General features: G+C 37.8%; 1 protein-coding gene across 11 annotated transcripts in view; it reads right to left on the bottom strand.

Moving 5' to 3' along the window:
- The window catches only part of EFR3A (EFR3 homolog A), a 181,206-nt gene that overhangs the window by 80,700 nt on the left and 79,236 nt on the right, over positions 1-21,270 (bottom strand). For 7 of the 11 annotated variants that reach the window (XR_009516671.1, XR_009516673.1, XR_009516675.1 and 4 more), the window contains exons 19-23: positions 19,527-19,618; positions 15,921-15,969; positions 12,106-12,209; positions 11,546-11,595; positions 4,141-4,231 (exon numbers count right to left, since the gene is read on the bottom strand). Coding sequence is in view for 2 of the 11 variants with exons in the window: in XM_059995204.1 (XP_059851187.1) it covers positions 6,986-7,091; positions 11,546-11,595; positions 12,106-12,209; positions 15,921-15,969; positions 19,527-19,618 (401 nt within the window). In the remaining 9 variants the exon portion in view is untranslated. Of the gene's footprint in view, positions 1-2,272; positions 2,497-4,140; positions 4,232-4,295; positions 7,092-11,545; positions 11,596-12,105; positions 12,210-15,920; positions 15,970-19,526; positions 19,619-21,270 lie in introns of those variants that run through there. The other 4 variants (XM_059995204.1, XM_059995206.1, XR_009516677.1 and 1 more) reach the window with 3 other exon arrangements.

Below are 21,270 nucleotides of genomic sequence, written 5' to 3'. Positions count from 1 at the left end.
CCCTATCGTTCTGTCCCTCCTGCTACTGTAACCTCTCTGGGCCCATCTCCATCCTCTCTGTCCTCAGCAGAGGCTCAAGGCGGGAAGAGGCAGGAAGACCCTTGCACATGTGCACTGTGATGTTTGTCAGCTCACATCCAAATGTGTCTTTGGAGAAGGCAAACGAGGGGGTGGTTATATGTTTCCTGGAGTGCACTGTAGGGGCTCAATAAATATTCCCATCAACGTTTCTTTGTCTGGTTTGGTTTTGAAGATGCTGGTACATGAATAGATGGCAAAGGTGAGATGGCAGAGGAACGGAGGGGGAAAAGATATCTTCACTCCCCAATCACTGAAATCACAATCTTCTATTATAAAAATACAGAAGGGAGTATATTTAATCAATCTTATGAGACCACCTATGGGTCACCAATAACCCACCAAAGACATATGCCAAGGACTGAGATGACAGCTCTTGCGGTATGTTACTAAGAGAATGGCCTCAGCCACCTCCATGAAGAGTCACTGGTAACCCTGTCTTGGGTCTGGCAATATTAAATTGATTAAAAAAGAATGATAGGGTTTATCCCAGTGGCTGGACGTTTGGGGGATGCCAATGCCCACTCAGACACAGACAAATGTAATAGGAATTACAAAAAAATGGAAATTATATCCCTCCATCCATCCATCCATCCATCCACCCATCTGATAGTTATTGAGATTTTACTGTGCATCAGGCAAAAAGGCAATGTGCTTCTGGAATCGCCTTCAATATTTCATAAGGACACGAACTATAGTTCACATCACATCCTTGGTTCTCTGTTCCCATAAATCACGTGTCCTGCAGTGAGACGATACAGGGTCCCTGCCTGCTCCTCAGACAGGCGGGAAAGCAGAGCCTCTGAAGAGTTCGTGTTTGTGACCTTCTCATGGTGTGGAACTATCCTGACGTTAAAGAATTGAAAACCTTAAGAAATCAAAAGGTCGTGGTGCCAAGCCAGCAGCGGATACCCTTCCCTACCTTCCAGGGAAATCACCTGATGAGCACCTTTTGATGAATCCAACACATTGGAATCTTTTTTTTTTTTTTTGCGTGGCACGTGGGATCTTAGTTTCCCAACCAGGGATCTAACCCGTACCCCCCGCAGTGGGAGCGTGGAGTCTTAACCACTGGACTGCCAGAGAAGTCCCTCACGTTGGAATCTTTTGAATAATGTGACCTTTTAAGTAACAGCTGAAATTTGGGTCCTCCCAGAAGCGGACCCTTAGACAAGGACTTGAGAGCAAGTGGTTTATTTGAAAAGTGCAGGAAACGCTGAGGGGAGAACAAAGGGATAAGACGGCAGAGGAACGGTAGCCAGTGAAAGCTGCGTTACCAAGGCAGTTGCCCCTGGAAGTAGAATACGCATAGCACATGCGCGCGCGCGCGCACACACACACCCGCTGCGAGAGGAGACAGACGACCTTCTATCAGATCAGTCTTTACTCCCATGGAGGGCGATGTCTCCTGCCTGCTGCACCTGGCGGCCGGAGGCTCTGGAGGCTGAGGAAGCCTTTAGGCAAAGAAATGCAGGTGAGAGTGTCTGGCAATCAGCCTGCAGGCACTACAGCGGTCATGGCGAGGCGGGCCACTAATGGCACTCCCTTCCTTTAACCCAGCAGGTGTGTGCTAAGTGTCCGCTTCCCATGGCCGGCACCGTGCTAGGCTGCCCACACGTATGGTGACTGCCTGCCTTCTCCACACCTTCACCTGAGGCAGCTGAATGTTGCTGAAGGACAAAAGCAACTGACCTGACCCACTTCACTTGAAGCTCATGACCACAGAAACCTCAAATGGACGCTCAACCTTTTCTTAGTAAGCTGAATTTTCTGCTCTCCAAGACAACTGTTTGGTCCCTTTCCTCCTCTCCTCAAACCTTCCACACCTCCCCTTGCTCTCAGCTGAGAACTGTCCAGAGCGGAAGGGTCTGAGATGTTACCTTATTTGTAACTTAACAAGTTGGTCTGCATTTCATGGATGCTGGCAGAAGATACGAGATGCTTGGGTCAGAGACAAAGGACTTTATTACTTACAGTAATGGCAGTAGCCTGAGTATGATAATTTATGCTGGTTCCTCAAGCCCTGGGCCAATGCAAAGAGGGTCAGGTAACACCTACACACAGGGTGGGTTTCATTACACAGGGAACCTAAAATATTTATTTATTGGCCACAAGCCTGCCTTTTACCCCAGAAAAGAGATCATCTGTATTATACAGGACAAGAAGCATGTCTGTCCTTGGCTCCAAAGGGAGATGCCATCTCTGTGTTCCAAGTCTGTAGGATGTACTATATCCTTAAAAAAGATAATCCAGAATAAAGATAGTGTCTCTGTTCACAAGACATGCAGAAATGCAAGGCACATGGCTACAATGACCTCACCTAATACTCCATTGAGAAAACTGAAGTTTTCCCGTGGGAATGTCCTGATCTTCTTGCCACCAAAGCTACAAAATTACCGGCGGTCTTTGTCTTCCTTCCTGTTTCAATGAAAAAAGTGTTCCTTATCCATGTCAAAGGTCAACCCCTCCACCTACGCTCTGGGTACAGTACCCCCCTATTGCCTTTTCCAGGGCTTGATTCCTGCAAACATTTCCTTTTTATTCTATATCAATTCATCCCTCTCTTCTTCTATATCATTCTCATCAGCATGCAAACATGCCCTAAAGTCTCCCATCTTTAAAAAATCTCTCCCTTGACTCATTAAACTAAGATGGTGGAAACATGAAATTATAAATCTGATGCTCCTAGATTTAATCTTGTCCTTAAATACCACACTAGGTGGTGCTATACTGGGTATCTTTTGCCTGACTTCACATCATCCAACCCTACCTTACTCCAGATCCTGCCGTGATAACCGGTTCCACACAGGCTTCCACCCGCCTCATGCACGGGGGTGGAATCTGACAACGCCTGCCTTCTGCACTTCCACCCTTCGTGCATGCGACACAGGACTTCTCTGAGAGAAAGGCATGGCACGCCTTGGGAAACTGCCCAGCACTCAAGCACACACAATCCAAAAACGCGGGGCAGTTAATGTCAACAGGGCCACCCTTGACCATGAAGAACAGAAGCGGAGCATACACGCTTCCCCAGCTTTCCTCACCTGGGTGGACAGTTCTGAGATTATTTCATGGGACTCCTCAGGCTGTCCAGTAGGATGGATCTGCAGTCACCTATGGTGCTGGTAATTCATAAATAAACCCTCTTAATGAGCTTTTTCTCATTGCACTTCACTGGTCCGGTCCCTTGCTGGGGTTCCCTGGAATCACTTCCCAGAGCAATTCCTACATGTAAGCCTTTGTCTTCGGCTCTGCTTTGGGAGAACCTAGGCTAAGTTACTGGCTTCCCAAGTCTGCCTGTGACTCGAAGTGTAAGTACAAGGCGAATGTAATATAGCAAAACTAAGAGGCAGGGCTCGATGCTACACACTGGCTCTGCTTTTTCAATCATGTGAACTTATGTATCAGGTGAGAGAACAGGACGCAACGAATTACAGCTGAAAGGAAAACGCATGAGAGAGTGCATCACACAGGCTGCTCATTTTACACCTAAAGAAAACAGGTTCAGAAAACTGGAATGACTGGCCTAAGACTGCAGAACTGAGACAGCTGCCCAGGTTGCTTAAGACGCTATGCATGGTGAACTCAAGGATTACTAATGACAAACACTGACTCAGTGTCTAGTCTGTGCCACGCAGGCATGACACGAGGAACCTCTTCTAAGTGATTCATCTACCCCTCAACAGAGGACCTCTGAGGGCAGAACATACTCTCCTCATTTTACATACTTCAAAGCTCAAAGTTCCGTCACTGCCTAAGGCTACGGCCAGGAGTGGCAGGGTGGGGTCTGAAGCCAGAGCCTGTGCTCCTCGTTGCTTTGCCAAACTGCTAAAGGAAGTCCCCGAAGCCCATCTGGCTATGGTGGGCTGTCCTGCCAGTGGCAGGAGAGCAGACCAGGTGGCAGAGGGTACTAGAGAGGAGCTATCGTTTTAGAGAAAGGCTTCATGTAACTTACACAGCAAAGGGGTAGGGTTGAAAATACAAACAGTAAGACTAATGCAAAGGTGGAAACCGTGCTTTCACAGGCACACACTAAGAGCTTAATCTTAGCTTGTATCTTACCACGACTGCAGTTATGGTTCTGATTCTTCCAATGTATGTGAGGATGAATCCGTTTGGCGGCTTGATTTTCACTGAAGTTCTTCATTTTTAACTAAAGCAAAATAGTGAATACGTTTAATTTAATGAATGCAATGGCTATTACAAAAATGTACGTATACAGAAGTAATTTGATTTTGTTTTATTGCTTACATATGAATTGCACAGTGAACTGTTACATTTCAAAAAACTCAATTCATTACATTTAGTACATATATTGGCATGAATAAAACAAATCAGTACCATTTTCAGAAAGGAAGAAAAGAGATATTGAGAGGAAGGGGAAGTTAACTGCTGGTTAAGTACAGTATTATGATTCTAAAAGATAATGAGTTCAGAAGTATTAAGGAAGTGTGTGTGTGTTTAGGTTAACTCCAATGACTATATAAGCAAAGACAACACAAGTATAGGAGGAACATTTCAATGTTAACTATTCAATGTCAAGGAAAAAAATGAATGATATAAGCAACAGTATATAGCAAAGAGAGAATGATTAACGGTTTTTATTAAGAGTTTTAAATATCTACAAAAATATAGCAATACAGTGAACTTCAACACATCCTAAACTTTCAGTATCCAAACTGGCCGTAATATAGTAGGCATACCTATGACGTGCAGGATCTCCTGCAATCTCCTGGAAGGGACAGAAAGCCTAAGAAAAGACCCCTCATTTCTTGGGAATCGTTGTTAACAAGACCAGTTCAGTAATCTAGGATATACAGAAGTCTACTGTGATTTAAAAACAACTACAACAGGAAAAAAATCCCACAAAACCCAAATCTACAGTTTACAAAACAGACCAAGAGGTGTGATAAACATGAACGGAAATGGTTTTCCTTTACATGCTGTACATGCATTTTTAAATCACAGAGAAGCATGAAAGTCTGTAGAGCAAAGTTTGTTTTGCATGAGTGCAAATGAATATATATCTTCTTTTCTTCTACTATTAAATTATATATATTTTTTCATACAAAAGCACACAGTGTTAATCTAGAAAATGACATCCAAGTGGATGATGATTGTTTTTGCATGTCCCCCTGCTTAGATTTTTACACAATCTTTCTTTAAAAATACAGAAAAAAAGGGAAATTAAAAAAACGTAAAACTTGGCCTATTAAATGGTGAAACATTTTACCTCGTCAAGAGGTAAAGTTACAGTGACAGCTGCAATGGGGGCCATTTAACCCCCCAAGTGGTGACTGCACTATCACTTGGAAAACAATGTCTTGTTATCAACAGTGAGTAAACCACCCAGGATGTTTGAGTATCATTTGATAGGTTTAAAAAGACTAGGATCTTCTGCAAGATGTTTCAAGATGCTGTACTTTGGTTTAAATATTCAAAAAAATTTTGAGTATGCTTGTTCTATTATTACTTCCTCACTTTTTTGTTTCTACTAAAGGTGCCCAAATAATTGTAAACACCAAGTAATAACATGCCTTTCTTCACTGCAATTTTTCAAACAAAATCTAAAGCTAAAAATGCAATTATTTTTTGGGTTACAATCTTTGATATGTATATTGTTTTATGTAAAAGGGAATCAAATCTGAAAAGGTAGTAGAATTATAAACAGATTATTTTATTAAAATGTCCAAAAAGAATTTTATGAGTTGCAAAGGAAATTGTTCATTTTTGCCATGTGATGGAATTCACTAAAATGTACACAATTTTAAGAACACTGTAAGTCTGTCAGCACATGTAATCTTGGTAGCTTAAATCAATACAAGCTTAAATTGACGATCTATAGCACACTTGATTGCTAAACCCATAGGCACTCTTTTCAAATGTAATATCACAAATCCTAAACAGAGATGCATACAAGTTGCAGTTCAAATCTTACAAACTGAAAGTCCATTCGGGGCCTTTTTTGACTATAAGGATTTAAAAACTGCACAATATTAAAATGTAAATTAATATGCTCTCAACAGAAATCAAAATGTACACACTCTTCACAGGTGAACTAGTAGCTGTTTTAAATGTCTTTTCTTCCTATACTAAATATATAGCTCATTTAATTAATGGAGCCACAGCAAAATACTACTATAATTTCAAAGCATAGTCTGTAAACTAATACATCTAATGATGTAAAAAATATTGCACAGTTCAGTACTCCAAGAGCAAGCTCTGAGACTCTCAAGTAGAACGGTCAAACTTTTGGCAGAAAACACGGTATTACAAGAACTAGACACTTTAAAGTCGGAGATTTTAGGGTCATATTCTAGGAATATTACTCAGTTTATCATCTCCACAAACAAGGGGAGGAATGACTGTCACATACCGTTACAGCGAACGAACAGAGGGATGCGCACCACGACATCTAGAACATGGGGACCAAGAGCCACAGAACAGTTCTGCTGCTCCAGGATAGGAATATATTTGTATGTTTTTGCTTTTGCAGATAAAGAAAAACAACAGCAATTCTAATTTTAAGCAGTTGCGTAGATGTCTAAGAAATACAGTAGACACTTGATACATCTTCAACCCTCTGAAGGCTTAATTTTTTTTTAAATTACATGTTTGTGAAAATTTTTAAATATACTATTTAACAATTAATGTGAGACCAATATACGTTCAATTTTAAAAGCCATCGGGAACCTAAAAAGAAATTAACATGGCATAAACCTATCTTCAAAAGTACTCTAAATCATATAATATAGCTGCAAAATATCTAATCTGATATGCCAAGCATTCGGTTAAAGATAAATTCCATCATAATTTTCACGAAGTATGTTAACACACATTAAGTAAACCCTGAAAACTCAGCTTGGCCCTGATTTTTAGGCTTTATGCTGAGGTCTTCGTGAGCCACTCAGTACACACACAGATCTGGAAACTTCATCTCGTAGACCGGGACAGACTGGTATTGGGCGTGCCCAGAAGTAATGGTCAGTGTTCCTGATGGACTGGGAGGAGGGCTGTAAAAGAGCGAGGCATCGTCAACAGGTGCATTGCAAAGCTGTTCACTTCACGGAGCACTCTCGCTACTACCTGCCAGCAGCAGAGTGAGGCTCCTTCATCGCAGGGATCAGTGTGACGGAATTGCGGGCCAGCTACAAGGTGGCATGGCACATAGATCACAGTGGTACCAAGCTGTTTTTAAGTCTGCACTAGACATTCTCCTCTGAATATATGTATATATAATTTTTACAGTGGAATTATGCTATACCCACTCATGTAAGCTTGCTTTGTTTCACTAGTAAAAAATCTTATATATACATATATTAACTTCTTTTGATGACCACTGCATGGTACTTCAATATATAGATATATTATAATTGATTTACTTCAACGGACAGACGTAGGTTCATTTTTCATTATCATAAATAATGCTGACAGGTCTTTTTTTTTTTTTTTTTTTTTTTTTTTGCAGTATGCGGGCTTCTCACTGTTGTGGCCTCTCCCGTTGCAGAGCACAGGCTCCGGACGCGCAGGCTCAGCGGCCATGGCTCATGGGCCCAGCTGTTCCGCGGCATGTGGGATCTTCCCGGACCGGGGCACGAACCCGTGTCCCCTGCATCAGCAGGCGGACTCTCAACCACTGCGCCACCAGGGAAGCCCCTAGGTCTATTCTTATACATAATTTTATCCTGTCTCCTTGGTTTATAGTCTTACACACAGAATTTCTGCATCAAAGTGTATTTACATTTTTGAGACTGGTACACATTGCCATAATACTGGCAATTCATACTTTCAACATCTGAGTGTAGCCATCCTCTTACACCATTATAAATATTGGGTATAATCATTCTTTCTTGTTATTTTAATCTTTGGCACTCTGGCAGGCAAAAGGGAATTCATTCTTTCTTTTATTTTCACATTTCGGGTTACTACTAATGCTATATACCTTTGTAGATTTGTATCCATTCTGCGTTTCTTTTAAAATGAATTGTCTATTTGAGTCTACTGCCTGTATTTCTACTCAGATATTTTTCTTTTATCAGTTTCGGAGGCTGATCTTTTGTCACATGATACCAATGTTCTTCCCTCAATTCATTACTTCATTCTTATCTCTACCATAGATAAAGATACTGACACTTTCATCATTCAAAAAAGGTCCTTTGTGTCCTCAACCAATTTCTCCCTACTCCCACATACCCATACACATACACCCACATCCAACAGTAACTATGTTCTGATCGCTGTCACTGAAGGTTAGTGTCACTTGTTCTTGAATTTCACATGGTCTATACAGCCTATAGGAATGGTCCATACAAGCTATACTCGTTTATGTTTGATTTCTTTTGCTCAATGCATTTTTTAAAATTTACCCCCAAAATGTGTTCCTTTTTACTGCTGAATAGTATTTCATTATTGTAAGAGTACCACTATTTGTCTACTCTCTCCCCATTCTCCTGTTGATGGGCATCTGGTAATTATGAAAAAAGCTGCTAAAACATTCATGTACATGTCTTTTTGTGAATCTAAGTTTTCATTTCTCTGGGCAAATACTGAGATATGGGATTACAGGATCAAGAGCAGGTATATGTTTAACTTTATAAGACACTGCCGAAGTTTTGCAAAGTGTACCAATTTATACTCCTATGAGCAATATATGCGAATTCTTCTATAATGTCCAATATACTATTAAGCCCATCCAATGACATTTTTTTCTTTCAGATATCATAACATTCAGTTCTTGACCTACAATTTAGTTCTTTTTTAGACTTTCCATTTCTCTCCTAAAATATACATATTTTTTCCTTTAAATTCTTTGATATGTGTGTGTGTTCTTTTAAGGTCATTGTCTACTAATTCCAATAATTGGATCAATCATCTGTGGGGCTGCTTATTCTTTTTCTGTATTTTCCTGCTCCTCTGCATTCCTTGTAATTTTTTTCTTATTGTACTAAGGTCAAAGTGAATGAAGGAACAATGGAAACTGAGATATAATATTGCTTATTTTGTTTCTTTTCTCAAGCATACAAACTCTTTTCTCTATCTGGTAGTTAGAATGAGGCAAATTAACAAGAGGAAATATATCAAATAGAAACTGAAAACCCTGAAGGTACACTAAGAAGTCTATTTCATTTCTCTGTATCATGTAAGGTACCCAAAACTACTACTTCCTAACTAGGTGACCTTGGATAAATTACCAAACTTCTACGTGCATCTGTTTCTACATTTGTAAAGTAAAAATAATCACTACATCTTTTTAAAATCTGTTGTAAACACTAAATGAAAGAATGCACTTAGCACAGTGCCTAGAACACGATAAGTGTTCAGTAAATAACTATTAGCAGTAAGGCTTAATAAATACAAATTATTAGTAGTAGTTGCAGTACCAATGAAACCGAATTAGTCATAATACTTATTCTAAAATATTAAATCCATATAGTTATGATAGTGTGATTAAATGTAACATGGTGGTCTCTAGCAACATTTCTTTTAAGAACATGAGTTATGGATTTGAATTTTGATTATTTCCACTCACTAGCTGGATAAACTTCAGCTAGTTACTTTACTTCTCTAAGCCTCAGTGTCTTTACCTGGGGTGGGGGGGAAAGGATCTACCTAACTTTTCAGGACTGTGGGGAGGATTAGTAAAAACGACAGATATAAAGCAGCAGATATTCACTGTTACAATTAACAGGCATCAAAGAAGCTGTGGACAGGGAGTGTTGCCTGCCATTCCAGTTCTGCAAGATCAAGCCATCAGCCACTGCAGTCGCCTACAATGGTGCGCCCTGAGGGGAATTCAGGATGGAGAAAAACAGGGAGCATCCTGTTCTTTGGATACTGGCCCTAAACAGTTAAGATGCATATCTAAGGAATAATTTCAATGAACCCAGATCCTTGCACCTTCCCATGCATAGAAAAGCACTAAAATCATCAACCTCAGATGTCTGCTCTTTGTGATTAGCAGTGATCTTTTGATGTTTGACTACATGGTTTTTTCCAGCCAAAAACTCCTATATATCCTGGCTCCTCCCTGACCTCTTCCGGGCAGTTCCTCAGAGCTACCTGAGAGGCTGTCTCCCGGGCTATAGTCCTCAGCAAGGTCCCCAAATAAAACTTAACTCTCAACTTTTAGGTTGTGCGTAAATGCCCGCACCCAGCAATTTTCTCTGAATCTAATAGAGTATATTGCATATTTTAGTCTGATTCTCTGTTCTGAACTTTTATAAATGGGTGATTCTCAACTTAGTCGGGGGCGGGGCAGTATGGTGGTAAATGCCTAGAATAAGATGTTAAAGTGATGAAAACATGCTTTGCGTATGAAGGCAGAAAAAAGGCTGGGGGAAAAAAAGCAACTGACCTCGAGCATCTACCTGTTTATTCTGTTTATAAGGATACATACAGGGTTTGAAGCAAAACAGATTTAGTTAATCAAGTTGAAAATATAAAAGATACGGCAATGTAAAAAAAAATTTCAGAAGCACAATTTCTGTCTACGGCTCCTTTACTGTGCCACATTATACACAGACCAGTCTCCACACTGAAGTCAATATAAGAATATGCAGAGGTTCTTTCCTTAGGTGGAACCTGGAGTTTTTCTCTCCCTCTGTCATGTGCTTCATTACTTAACAACCAACAGACACAGAAAAACCGATATTAGATACCTTATGTTTTTGGAGCATAAGATACAATCGTTCAATGGTATCCACAGGGGATTGGTTCCTGGCCCCTCCACACAGACCAAAATCCTTGGATGCTCAAGTCCCTTATATAAAATGGAGCACTACTGGCATATGACCTACACACATCCTCCCTTATACTTTACATCGTATCTAGATTATTTATAATATCTAATACAATGTAAATGCTATGTAAATAGTTGTCAGCATGCAGCAAATTCAAGTTTTACGTTTTGGAACTTTCTGGGAATTTTTTTTTCCCCAAATATTTTTGATCCACAGTTGGTTGAATTTGCGAATGCAGAACCTGCAGATATGGAGGGCCGACTATAACTAATAACAGGACACAAATAGACATGGCTTAGGAAAACTCAAGTCAAATTTAATAATTCAAGTGAGCCATCTGCATAGGTAGAATCATTATTGCCCTGGAAAGAACTATGAGGTTGAACCATATAAAACTAGTTTTTATAGGTCACAATGGTTAAATCTGAGAAATTACCTTTTTAAACATATCATTAGAATAAGAGTCTTCCAATTACTCAAATGTCCTTATAGGACCATTTTAAAGGAATAAATGGTCTAAAAAGGAAAGGTAGAAAAGCTAGAAGCCCCCTGGACAAGAAATGGTATCAGACAATCCAGTAAACAGAAAAACCACTGAGACAGAGACCTGTATGATCTTGTGTTTACCCTAAATGAAAAGCACAATTACTTAAAAAGCCACAAATTTATAGGGATCTAATGGTTTCTATTTTGTTGCTTTATTGCTCTTGTAGTATCAAAACTCTTACCGTATGGTGAGTTCCAATATTTGAGCAAGTCTGTCATGAAGGAAATTTGCCTACAAAGGAGAAAAAAAAAAATGTTAAGAATGGATCTATTATTTTCCAAATACCCATATGTAATAATACAAGTGTGATTTAAAGGACAAAGCATAACTCTAACTATTAAACTGATGGTACAGAATGCTTTAATGTTTTGGTTTTATCTGTCTCATACACTGGAATTTAATGTAAAGTTTCTTTTATTCCTTTCCTAGTCTCACTGGTAAAAACAAAATCGATAGCCACACAAAATACCTACAGCAAAATCATTGAAAACCACTGCAAAAACAGTTTCAAAGCAATAACAATCGTTAACATTTGGCATCTGCCATTCCCATCAGCTGACATTACACAAAAAAATTATTTAGGCTTCACAGCTATGTCTTCAGCTTTCAGTCCCTATCAAATCCACTACCTTGTAGATTCTGTTGATCTGCCTGAAGCCTGGAATCTACCTACCAATTACCAGGACAGCGTCCACAAAGTCAAAGTCCACCCCCCGCCCCCTTCACCATGTGTTCACTTACTTTGGATTCACACTGTGCTGCTATTTCTTCAAAAGGTGCTTTCTGGAATTTCTCTATCACTAGACGTCTCTTTTCCTTTTCCTGTTCTTCCATTCCACTGGTATCTATATAAATGTTTAAAAAGACCCATTAAAAGGAATACAAAAATTTCATAGAACCTTGCCAATGACCATAAGAGCAAATGATCTATAAATAAAAAATAAGGGTGATTTATAGGACTACTTGTATAGGGAAAAAAGCAAAAGGTGTGACATCCTTGAAGTGTCTTAGTTAAGGCTAGAAAGCCCAGATATAAAAAAATTTAAAAACTACACAGCACAAAACCCTTTCTCATAAGACTACCTTTGTCTCTCTTACCAAATAAAAGCAGAAGCATGACAACTTCCTACAAGTTCAACAACTTCAAGGCCCTTCCTGAAGGATGATTCTTTTATTAATAATCATGCCCTTGCACATATGAGGTACTAAATTAAAAGTCTGCTAAACTTGATAGTGAATGGTGTGATTGAAATATAGATAGGGTCGTGCGGAACCATATTGTTTTAGCCTTTTCCATTTATCTTCCACGATTTGAAAAGGGATTTTTTTAACTCTTAAGATGACGTGTGGTCTGGCCAAAGTTTGTGAGATAATAAAATAATAAATGTCTGTCATTTTGATACATATATTAACTATGTCTATTTGCTTAAGAATCTGAAAAGAAGGCTAATTAATGGCTTATTTATTGATGGTCTACAGTAACAACTCAGTAACTCTTCAGCTTTTTTATTTTTCCTGGTCAAGAATTTCGTAAGATGAAACACAATCTGTTCAAGGTTCTTCAAAAACAAAGCTTCTCTTCAGGTAGACAAACTGTAACAATTAGCTAGTTTTAAAAAATGGATATATCAGGTACAAACGAAATAGGTTTATTTTCCCCCCTCTGAAATTGTGGCAGGTTAACAAAGTTGTCGAATTTATGTACTTTTTCTGAATGACTATAATACAGAATTATGATCACATCTCTCGTGTTCACTAGATTAGGGTCACAAGCTCAAATGTGCCAGAGGCTAGGCAGGAAACATAAATGTTTTAAAAGCAGTAAGAAAAACAGGACTTGGGCAAGATGAGTGTACATCCCTGGTCTTTATTCAAATCCAATTGCTGAAAATAATACTTCTACCTAAATTTGGCCTGCAGGCAGCAAGTTTCTTTTCCATGCATTAGTCCAGTAGTTCTCAAACTTTTTGTTTCAAGACTCCTTTATACTCTGAAAAATTATTAAGAAAGCCAAATTGCTTTCTTTATGTATTACATCATTTGATATTTTCCATATTACAATATAAAAATGAGAGACTTAAAAAATATTCATTAAATGCATTAAAGAAATGAAACCACTATATGTTAACATAAATAATTGTTTCATGAAAAAATAACATTTTCTAAAATGAAAAGATTTAGTGAAGAGAATGGCATTGTTTTCTATTTTTGCAAATCTCTTTAATGTCTGACTTAATAGAAGCAGTTGGATTCTACCTGCAGATGCATTCAATCCACTGCAATATGTTATTTTGGTTGAAGTATATAAAGAAAAACTAAACTCACACAGGTATGGACTGGGAAAGAGTAATTCAATAAATAGCCTTTTCACAGAATTGTAGCTATTTCTTCTTGGACACTACAACAAAACATGACAAACTGTAGTTTCTTAAAAGTTAGTTGCAATATGGAATTTGAAACCTTATTAATGAACTTTTTGTAATTGGTTATATTAACACCTATTGGTCTGTTCTACAGTTTGAATAGAGCTTTACTCATGTATGGTTTTGTAACATCATGCAAGGTCATTTGGAATATTGCTCCACTGATTTATGCAGACCCTCTAAATGTAGACATATTTCACTGTAAAATACTCTTTAAATTCACATTTGTTACTTATTATCACTGATCTCATTAGAAAAGTCTTTAAATAAATATTGGGGAACTGTCAAACTTGCACCGGCAGACATAAGCTTCAAAACTCTAATTTTGTTAAAAAGTGCTAATTTTATCACTGGGAGCAAATAATGTCAGGGTGGTTTTTTTCTCTTGAAGTGACAGCTTCCCTTCAAATACCACAGGTTTTCTTTTTTTTTTTTAAAGTAAAAGTGACGTTCCTTAAAAAAACCAACTAGTTCTGCTTGCAAATAAAAGCAATCAAAGAAGTGCTTTATATGTGCTCCCCAAAGGCATGTATTCATGGGATGAGATTAATAAAATTAATCATTTATACTGATTCTTCAAAGGCATTCTTAAGAGAAATCTTGCCTTTTAAAAATAACGGGTGGGCTTCCCTGGTGTCGCAGTGGTTGAGAGAGTCCGCCTGCCGATGCAGGGGACAAGGGTTCGTGCCCCGGTCCGGGAAGATCACACATGCCGCGGAGCGGCTGGGCCCAGTGAGCCATGGCTGCTGAGCCTGCGCGTCCGGAGCCTGTGCTCCGCAATGGGAGGGGCCACAACAGTGAGAGGCTCGCGTACCGCAAATAAATAAATAAATAAATAAATAAATAAATAAATAAATAAATAAATAAATAAATAAATAACTGGGGATGTGTGGTGCTGAAGAATTCAATGACCATTAGTACAGTCTGACGCCACTGCCTTCATTCATGTTAATCCATGCAGTAAAAAGGCAAATAATGTCTTGGTATTGTGCTGCATATACTTTTTGACTTGAAGGATCCCTTGGAAGAGTCTTCCCCAAAGCTCCAGGGGTCCAAAGACATACTTTGAGAACCATTGCCAGACTGTAAGTACCTCAACATGTCTTATTAATTTTTAAATGTCTCACAGTATCTTGTACACAATGGGTGTTCAAAAATTGCTTATTAAATTCAATTAATTTTATTTTGGCAAATTTGATATTACAATAAGAAAAAAAATCCTCTAATGGATTAAGCTGAAAAAGGTCAGATTTTATTTCATGTATGATGGGTACCCTTGTTAATGATTTTCTTATTCTAATATTTCTTAAAAATTGAGAGCCAATTTCCACTCTCTATCGTGAAAGTCAATTTCCACCCTCTATTGCTTTACCAATTAGAAATGAATTGAGATCGAGGCATCATGAGCTTAGCAGGAATTTATATTAATACTTAACTGAAGGAATCATTTAAAAATTTTTAAAAGAGGCAAATTATATAAGGTAAAATTTATTTCCATAAACTACAGGAGAAAAAAAAATCAGAGTACTATTTTATGCAAACATAAGTGAAAAGATTAGAGTCAGTCAGACCTGGGTATGAAATCTGTCTCCAGTATTTACTAGCTCTGTGATCTCACGAGAGTTGCTAATTTCTCTGCCTCAGTGTTCTCACTGATAAAATACCAAGGATTAATGTGACGACTGTGCCTGCTGACAATTTCAGCCAGCTCCTTTTCTTACCCCATTAGAAACACGCTTCTAATTACACTACTATATGCCTACTAAAAATCATTCTATGTAATTCTCTCAGAATTATTCACCTGCCCATCTCCTATAAAAGGAAATACATTCACTATTTCTCAAACTCACTCAGCCTCAATGTTGGCCACCAAATAAGGGCAGCATTCAAATACATGGTGATATGCTTTCATAATTCTAGAAAAGTCAGTCTACAGAGAGGAAAATAATTATGACAAGACAGGACAATTACAAAAGTCTGAAGAACATAAGCTAATAAATTGATTATATATTTATATAGAAATCGACAGTATATACACTTGCCATGCTGCCTCTGTTAATTCTGGCATTTAAACAAGTACTAAGATATAGGTAAGCTAGAAAACACTAGGAGAGTTAACAAGCAAAATCTCACCAATTGCTTTCTTTAACGCCTCAAAGGTGATTTCTTCAGTGTTACTAACCTAGAGAAAAGTGATTTTAAGTAAAATAAAGAGTTAGGAACGGTCAATATAAATGATACCTGCACCTAGTTACACGTAATCTAAGAACTCTGACAAATATTTTCTTTCCTTTGTGTTGGCTGGATTTGTGATCACACTCAACAGCATCAAGTAATCTCCATGTTTTCACTGGTTTTAACAATGGCCTACCACAGTGGTTCCCCAGAGAAGTCTACAGATTGATGTTAGGCTGGAAGAATTAGCAACCTTTAAGGCAACCCAACCAATATTCAAGGCAGAGATTATATATAAATGCAGCTTCAGCTACGTAATAAATGAAAACTAAGTATTCTATACTCTTTACAATTTTGGTACCACATACAGGTTAAAAATCAAAAATGAAATAATCTGAAACTTTAAATGCAAAAATTTTAAAGCAAAAAATCACTACTTTGGGAAGTGTTCAAGAGTACAGTTAACCAACATTTAAAAGTAATTACATTCTGGATCTCTTAAGGTCAACCACCAAGTCTTATTCTCCAGAAACCCCCTTTAACTTGAAGTTTTCAAATCTCGCTTGCTTTGAGACATGTAAAAGGTGTGAAATCAAGTGCTTACATAAAAAGTCAGTAATACTTTTTGTGGCACTAGCACACTTTCAGAAGGAATAATATATCCAGTTACTATAGTATCTCTGAATAAAAGTTAAGAAATGATATATGAGTACTTGCCTTGGACTCTGGTCATCCCTAATTTTAGCTCATGAGCTTCTTTTTGCTAAGCCTAAGGCAGCAAGACTAGTGAAAGCAAAGGACTTCATGCTTTGCATCTTAGCTCTCTGTACAAAGGATTTAGCTGGAAATCAAAGCAGCAAGAGTTCCACTACCTCAGTTTTTCTACTGAGGGCTCATATTTCTAGTTGAAGTCAGATTAAACTTGGGAATCTTCAGTTGCTTTGTTCTAGATATTTGGAGCAGATATATAAGATTAGGCTCTGGCTGGTCAATTATTTGTACCTAGAAGCAATCTAGTACTTCAAAGTTGTTCTTACAACTGGTTAAGAGCTTTAGACTTTTGGGAAACAACTATAGTATAGGAGAAAGAACATAGTTGAAGCTAGAAGGCCAGAATTCTTATTACGGAGAATTTTTACTTATTACCTGTTCAATCCTGGATAAGTGAAAAGCTAGAGTACTTTATCTAATAACTCTTCCCTGTTTGTTGTTTTCCTTAATTTGGAAAATGATGATGCATTCGCCCAGCATCAAAGAATCATGCCTATGGTGCTTTATTCTATCAGTCAAGCTGATGATTTAATTTCAGGAGGCAGAGACGCCACTGAAATAAATAAATGTTTTAGCCATTTATCTTCTTGAATACCTGAATTTAATTTAGGTATCTTTATACATATATAGTGCAATTTTTAGGAGAAGTTCACTAAATGATTCATGGTGGGCTAAAATTTGAATTACAAATGTTAGAACTCACATACCTCAGAAATGGACCAGGTATTTTAATAGACCATAGTAATAAGCTAAGTTATATCCTGGGAAAACAGAAGTTTTCCTATGATCTCCATCTAAACAACATGACAAGCTCTAAAAGCAGGTATCAAATATACTTGAGGACTAAGTGGGATTATGCATATACAATTGCAAGTAATTTTGATGAAATTACGAGCAATTTTTCAAATGAGCAATTTTTAAATTTGATTCATTGTTAGCAAATATACTTATTCTTAGTTTGATATTTTGTTACACCACTAACTGGTGAATACCTAACTGATGACACTTTCTCCTGTCCACACAATGAAATTAGTTAGTTTTAGCCTAGAAGGTACTGTTATTCTGTCTTCTGGTGTTTCAACGGCCATTCCTAATACACAAAATCAGATACCATAACGGTAAATGAGTTTGAAACTCCAATGTGCTCAAGTAAATCTTATATACTAAACTGTATTTAACTTTTCAAATACTCAGGGTGAGGCATATTTGACTTAGGATTTATAGTTATAGCAAAGATAAAACAAAAGGATCTTTAATAAGTTAACAAATGTATTAATGAACTTTTCATGTAAAATTCATGCTCAGGAGTCTTCCTCCTATGTTGTCTCCATGCAAATGTTTCTTCAGTTCATTTTATCAAAATAGACTGATTCTTTGCAACCTTTTAAAGTGCTATATATGTATTTTTAAAAAGAAATAAAAATGGTTAACAAAAGGCAAATGGGAAAAATACCAGTCAATAAAAAAGACTGCACTCTTGACAAGTATAAACTAAGGCTCTGGATGAACTTCTTCCCTCAAAAGGTAACAGCAGCAAATTCATAATCACTGAAAGATATAGCTAGCAAGATATCCTTCTTGCTAGTAAGGAGTGTAAAAATTAAAATGGCTTTGAAGAGGTGAAATTTAGGGAAGATGATTTTTCCTGAGTCTTAAACTGGTAAGAAACTCTAAACCAACCTTAAAGCCTCAAGTTCCAAAATGAACACTAACTGCCTATTCCCACTACTCTGATGCTCTGCAGATAATTCATTGATAAAACTGATTAATTTTACATAACAGGGAGTTAAAAGCATGAAAGATATAAATTAATTGGCTGTACCCTGGCCACCAAATAATTTTAATTCCTGAAGACAAATTAACTGACAGGGATTGGAAGCAGGAGGGAGAAAGGAGGCTGAGAAAGCATGAATTCAGACAACTTCCTTCCTCTTTTCTTACATGGATATTCTTTCAGTTATTTACATTGTACCAATGAGAAATAATGAAATACCTAAGAAGGCAAACAATGGATAAACCACAAGGAGGAAGCTGACGTGACATGCTGGCACACTGGAATTTTTACTTGACTATCAAAAAATGCTCTGCTGCTTTGTGGGATAAGTCCTAGAGAACACTGGCTGCTTTTTCTTCCTATAACTCAGTTGGGTACACTCTTGTGCTCTATTGAAACAGGAGGAGAACATTAAATCTATGATGTTTCAAATAACTCCTTAAAGAGTACACAGGTCACTGATACAGCTTAACCTATGTTAAATTCATTATATTTACTATCCAAAAAGATTAAAAAATTTCTCTCATAGGTGAAATTTTGAAACTTTCTAAAAGTAGTGAGCATTTGGCTTCACATGACAGTGTATAATTCCATTTATTCTCACAACTTATGTTGCATAAATCTTTAAAAATAAATAGGATTAGAGGGCCTACTTATTTAATAACAGGCCTTGTGTAGCATTTCTTACTTATTAAAAAAACATACTTAGTTCTGTCTTATTAAAAAAACATACTTAGTTCTGTCTTATGGTTCCTTTTACTACAATGTGAAATCTAGTGATATCATAACACACAATATTAAGTTTATGTATCTTTATAGGTATATGAAATGAGTTCAGTAAAATAAATTATAAGTAAGTTCAAGGCTAAATCAGATTAACTTCTACTAACAATTTTGTTGATTTAGGGATAAATAAGAGTTGTATTTGATCCTGTTTAAAAGTGTGGAGGGGCAAAAAGTTCTTTTAAATTGATGTCTATCTCAAGACAGTACTTCATCATAAACTTTCAGCAACTTACCACATCATCTGAAGGATTGCTGTTGGGTAAGATATCCACCTGAATGGATACGGTGTCCACAATACTTTTCCTTCTAGAAAGTCGATCTTCATCTAAAATTTAAAAAAATTTCCCCCATTATTTGCTAGTTAGAATGATATGTCATTTATAAACTACACCTATTTCAGATTTAAAAATTTCAGAAAATTAAGACAGTTTGCCTTTTTTGCTCTTACTAAATATATAAAACTGTGTGCTCTCAGACTTTTATATTTCATGAAGCAGATTAAAAAAATAAAATTGATGGGTGAACTCAGTTTAATACAGCTGACCCTTGAACAACATGGAGGTTAGAGGTGCTGACACCTGCACAGTCGAAAATCAGCACAGCATTTTACAGTTGGCCCTCCACATCTCCAGTTCCACATCCACTTCAAATTTCCCAATTCTCCATTAACCAATTCTATTCGACATGTTCTAAACGCAATTTTAACATCTCTAATAAACCTCCTTTATCTCCACAATGCCATATTTATTTTTCAAGAGTGCTATCATTCAAAAATCTTTATCTTTTCTTACCTAGATCGGAGGATAGCTTACTAACTGGTCTAACAACACTCCCTCCTATACTACCAGTAGAGCTGTTCTAAAATAAATCTTTTTCACACTAAACTATAATTTTAAAATAAATCCAGGGGCTCCCCTGGTGGCGCAGTGGTTGAGAATCCGCCTGCCAATGCAGGGGACATGGGGTCGAGCCCTGGTCCGGGAAGATCCCACATGCTGAGGAGCAACTAAGCCCAGGCGCCACAACTACTGAGCCTGCGCTCTAGAGCCCGCGAGCCACAACTACTGAAGCTGCACACCTAGAGCCCATGCTCTGCAACCGCAATGAGAAGCCTGCACACCACAACGAAGAATAGCCCCTGCTCGACATAACTAAAGAAAGCCCGCGTACAGCAATGAAGACCCAATGCAGCCAAAAATAAATAAATAAATAAATAAATTTATTTTAAAAAAACAACAAAAAAACAAATCCAGCCCACTGGCTAATGCTGAGCTTCGCAAGTTTTTTTACATCAAAGCACACATATATAATTATAATACATGTAAGGCATATGGAGATAAAAGGAAGAGGCTGCTTGCACTGCAAGCTGACTACCCCAGGCCCGACCCAGCTACCTGAAGAACTAAGGAGATAAATATCCAGACACACCTGTAAAGCTCCCAATAACAACTGGGAAGCTCAGGTCTAGAATCTTAGTCGAACAGCACAGTCAGTCACTTCATAATCTGGCAACACTCCATCTTCCTAATCTCATTTTGTATATAGAGTTGACTCTTAGACAACATGGGGGCTTGGGGCACTGACCCCTGCACAGTCAAAAATCTGCATTATAACTTTAGTCGGCCCTCCATATCCATGGTTCTGCATTCACAGATTCAACCAACTGAAGATCATATAGTACTGCAGTAGATATTTACTGAAGATTATCTGTGTATAAGTAGACCCGTGCAGTTCAAACCCGTGTTGTTCAAGGATCAACTGTACTGTGATTTTATCCTTCTGAAGGGGTGAATAATGAACTAAAAGAAGGCCAACATAAAGAAACTAGCTTCTTTCTTACTGACTACTCCTCTACTCCAAGGTAGCCTTCCATGGCAGTAATTAATGCTGTTGATCAAATACGGCAATTTACTCTCTTTCTGGGACATAGTAGGATTGCAATTCCTGGCCTCTTTGTGGTCAGGAGGGACTGTGTAA

The sequence above is a fragment of the Delphinus delphis genome, chromosome 17, assembly GCF_949987515.2.
Source record: "Delphinus delphis chromosome 17, mDelDel1.2, whole genome shotgun sequence".
NCBI lineage: Eukaryota > Metazoa > Chordata > Mammalia > Artiodactyla > Delphinidae > Delphinus > Delphinus delphis.
This window is presented reverse-complemented; position numbering and strand designations above follow the sequence as displayed.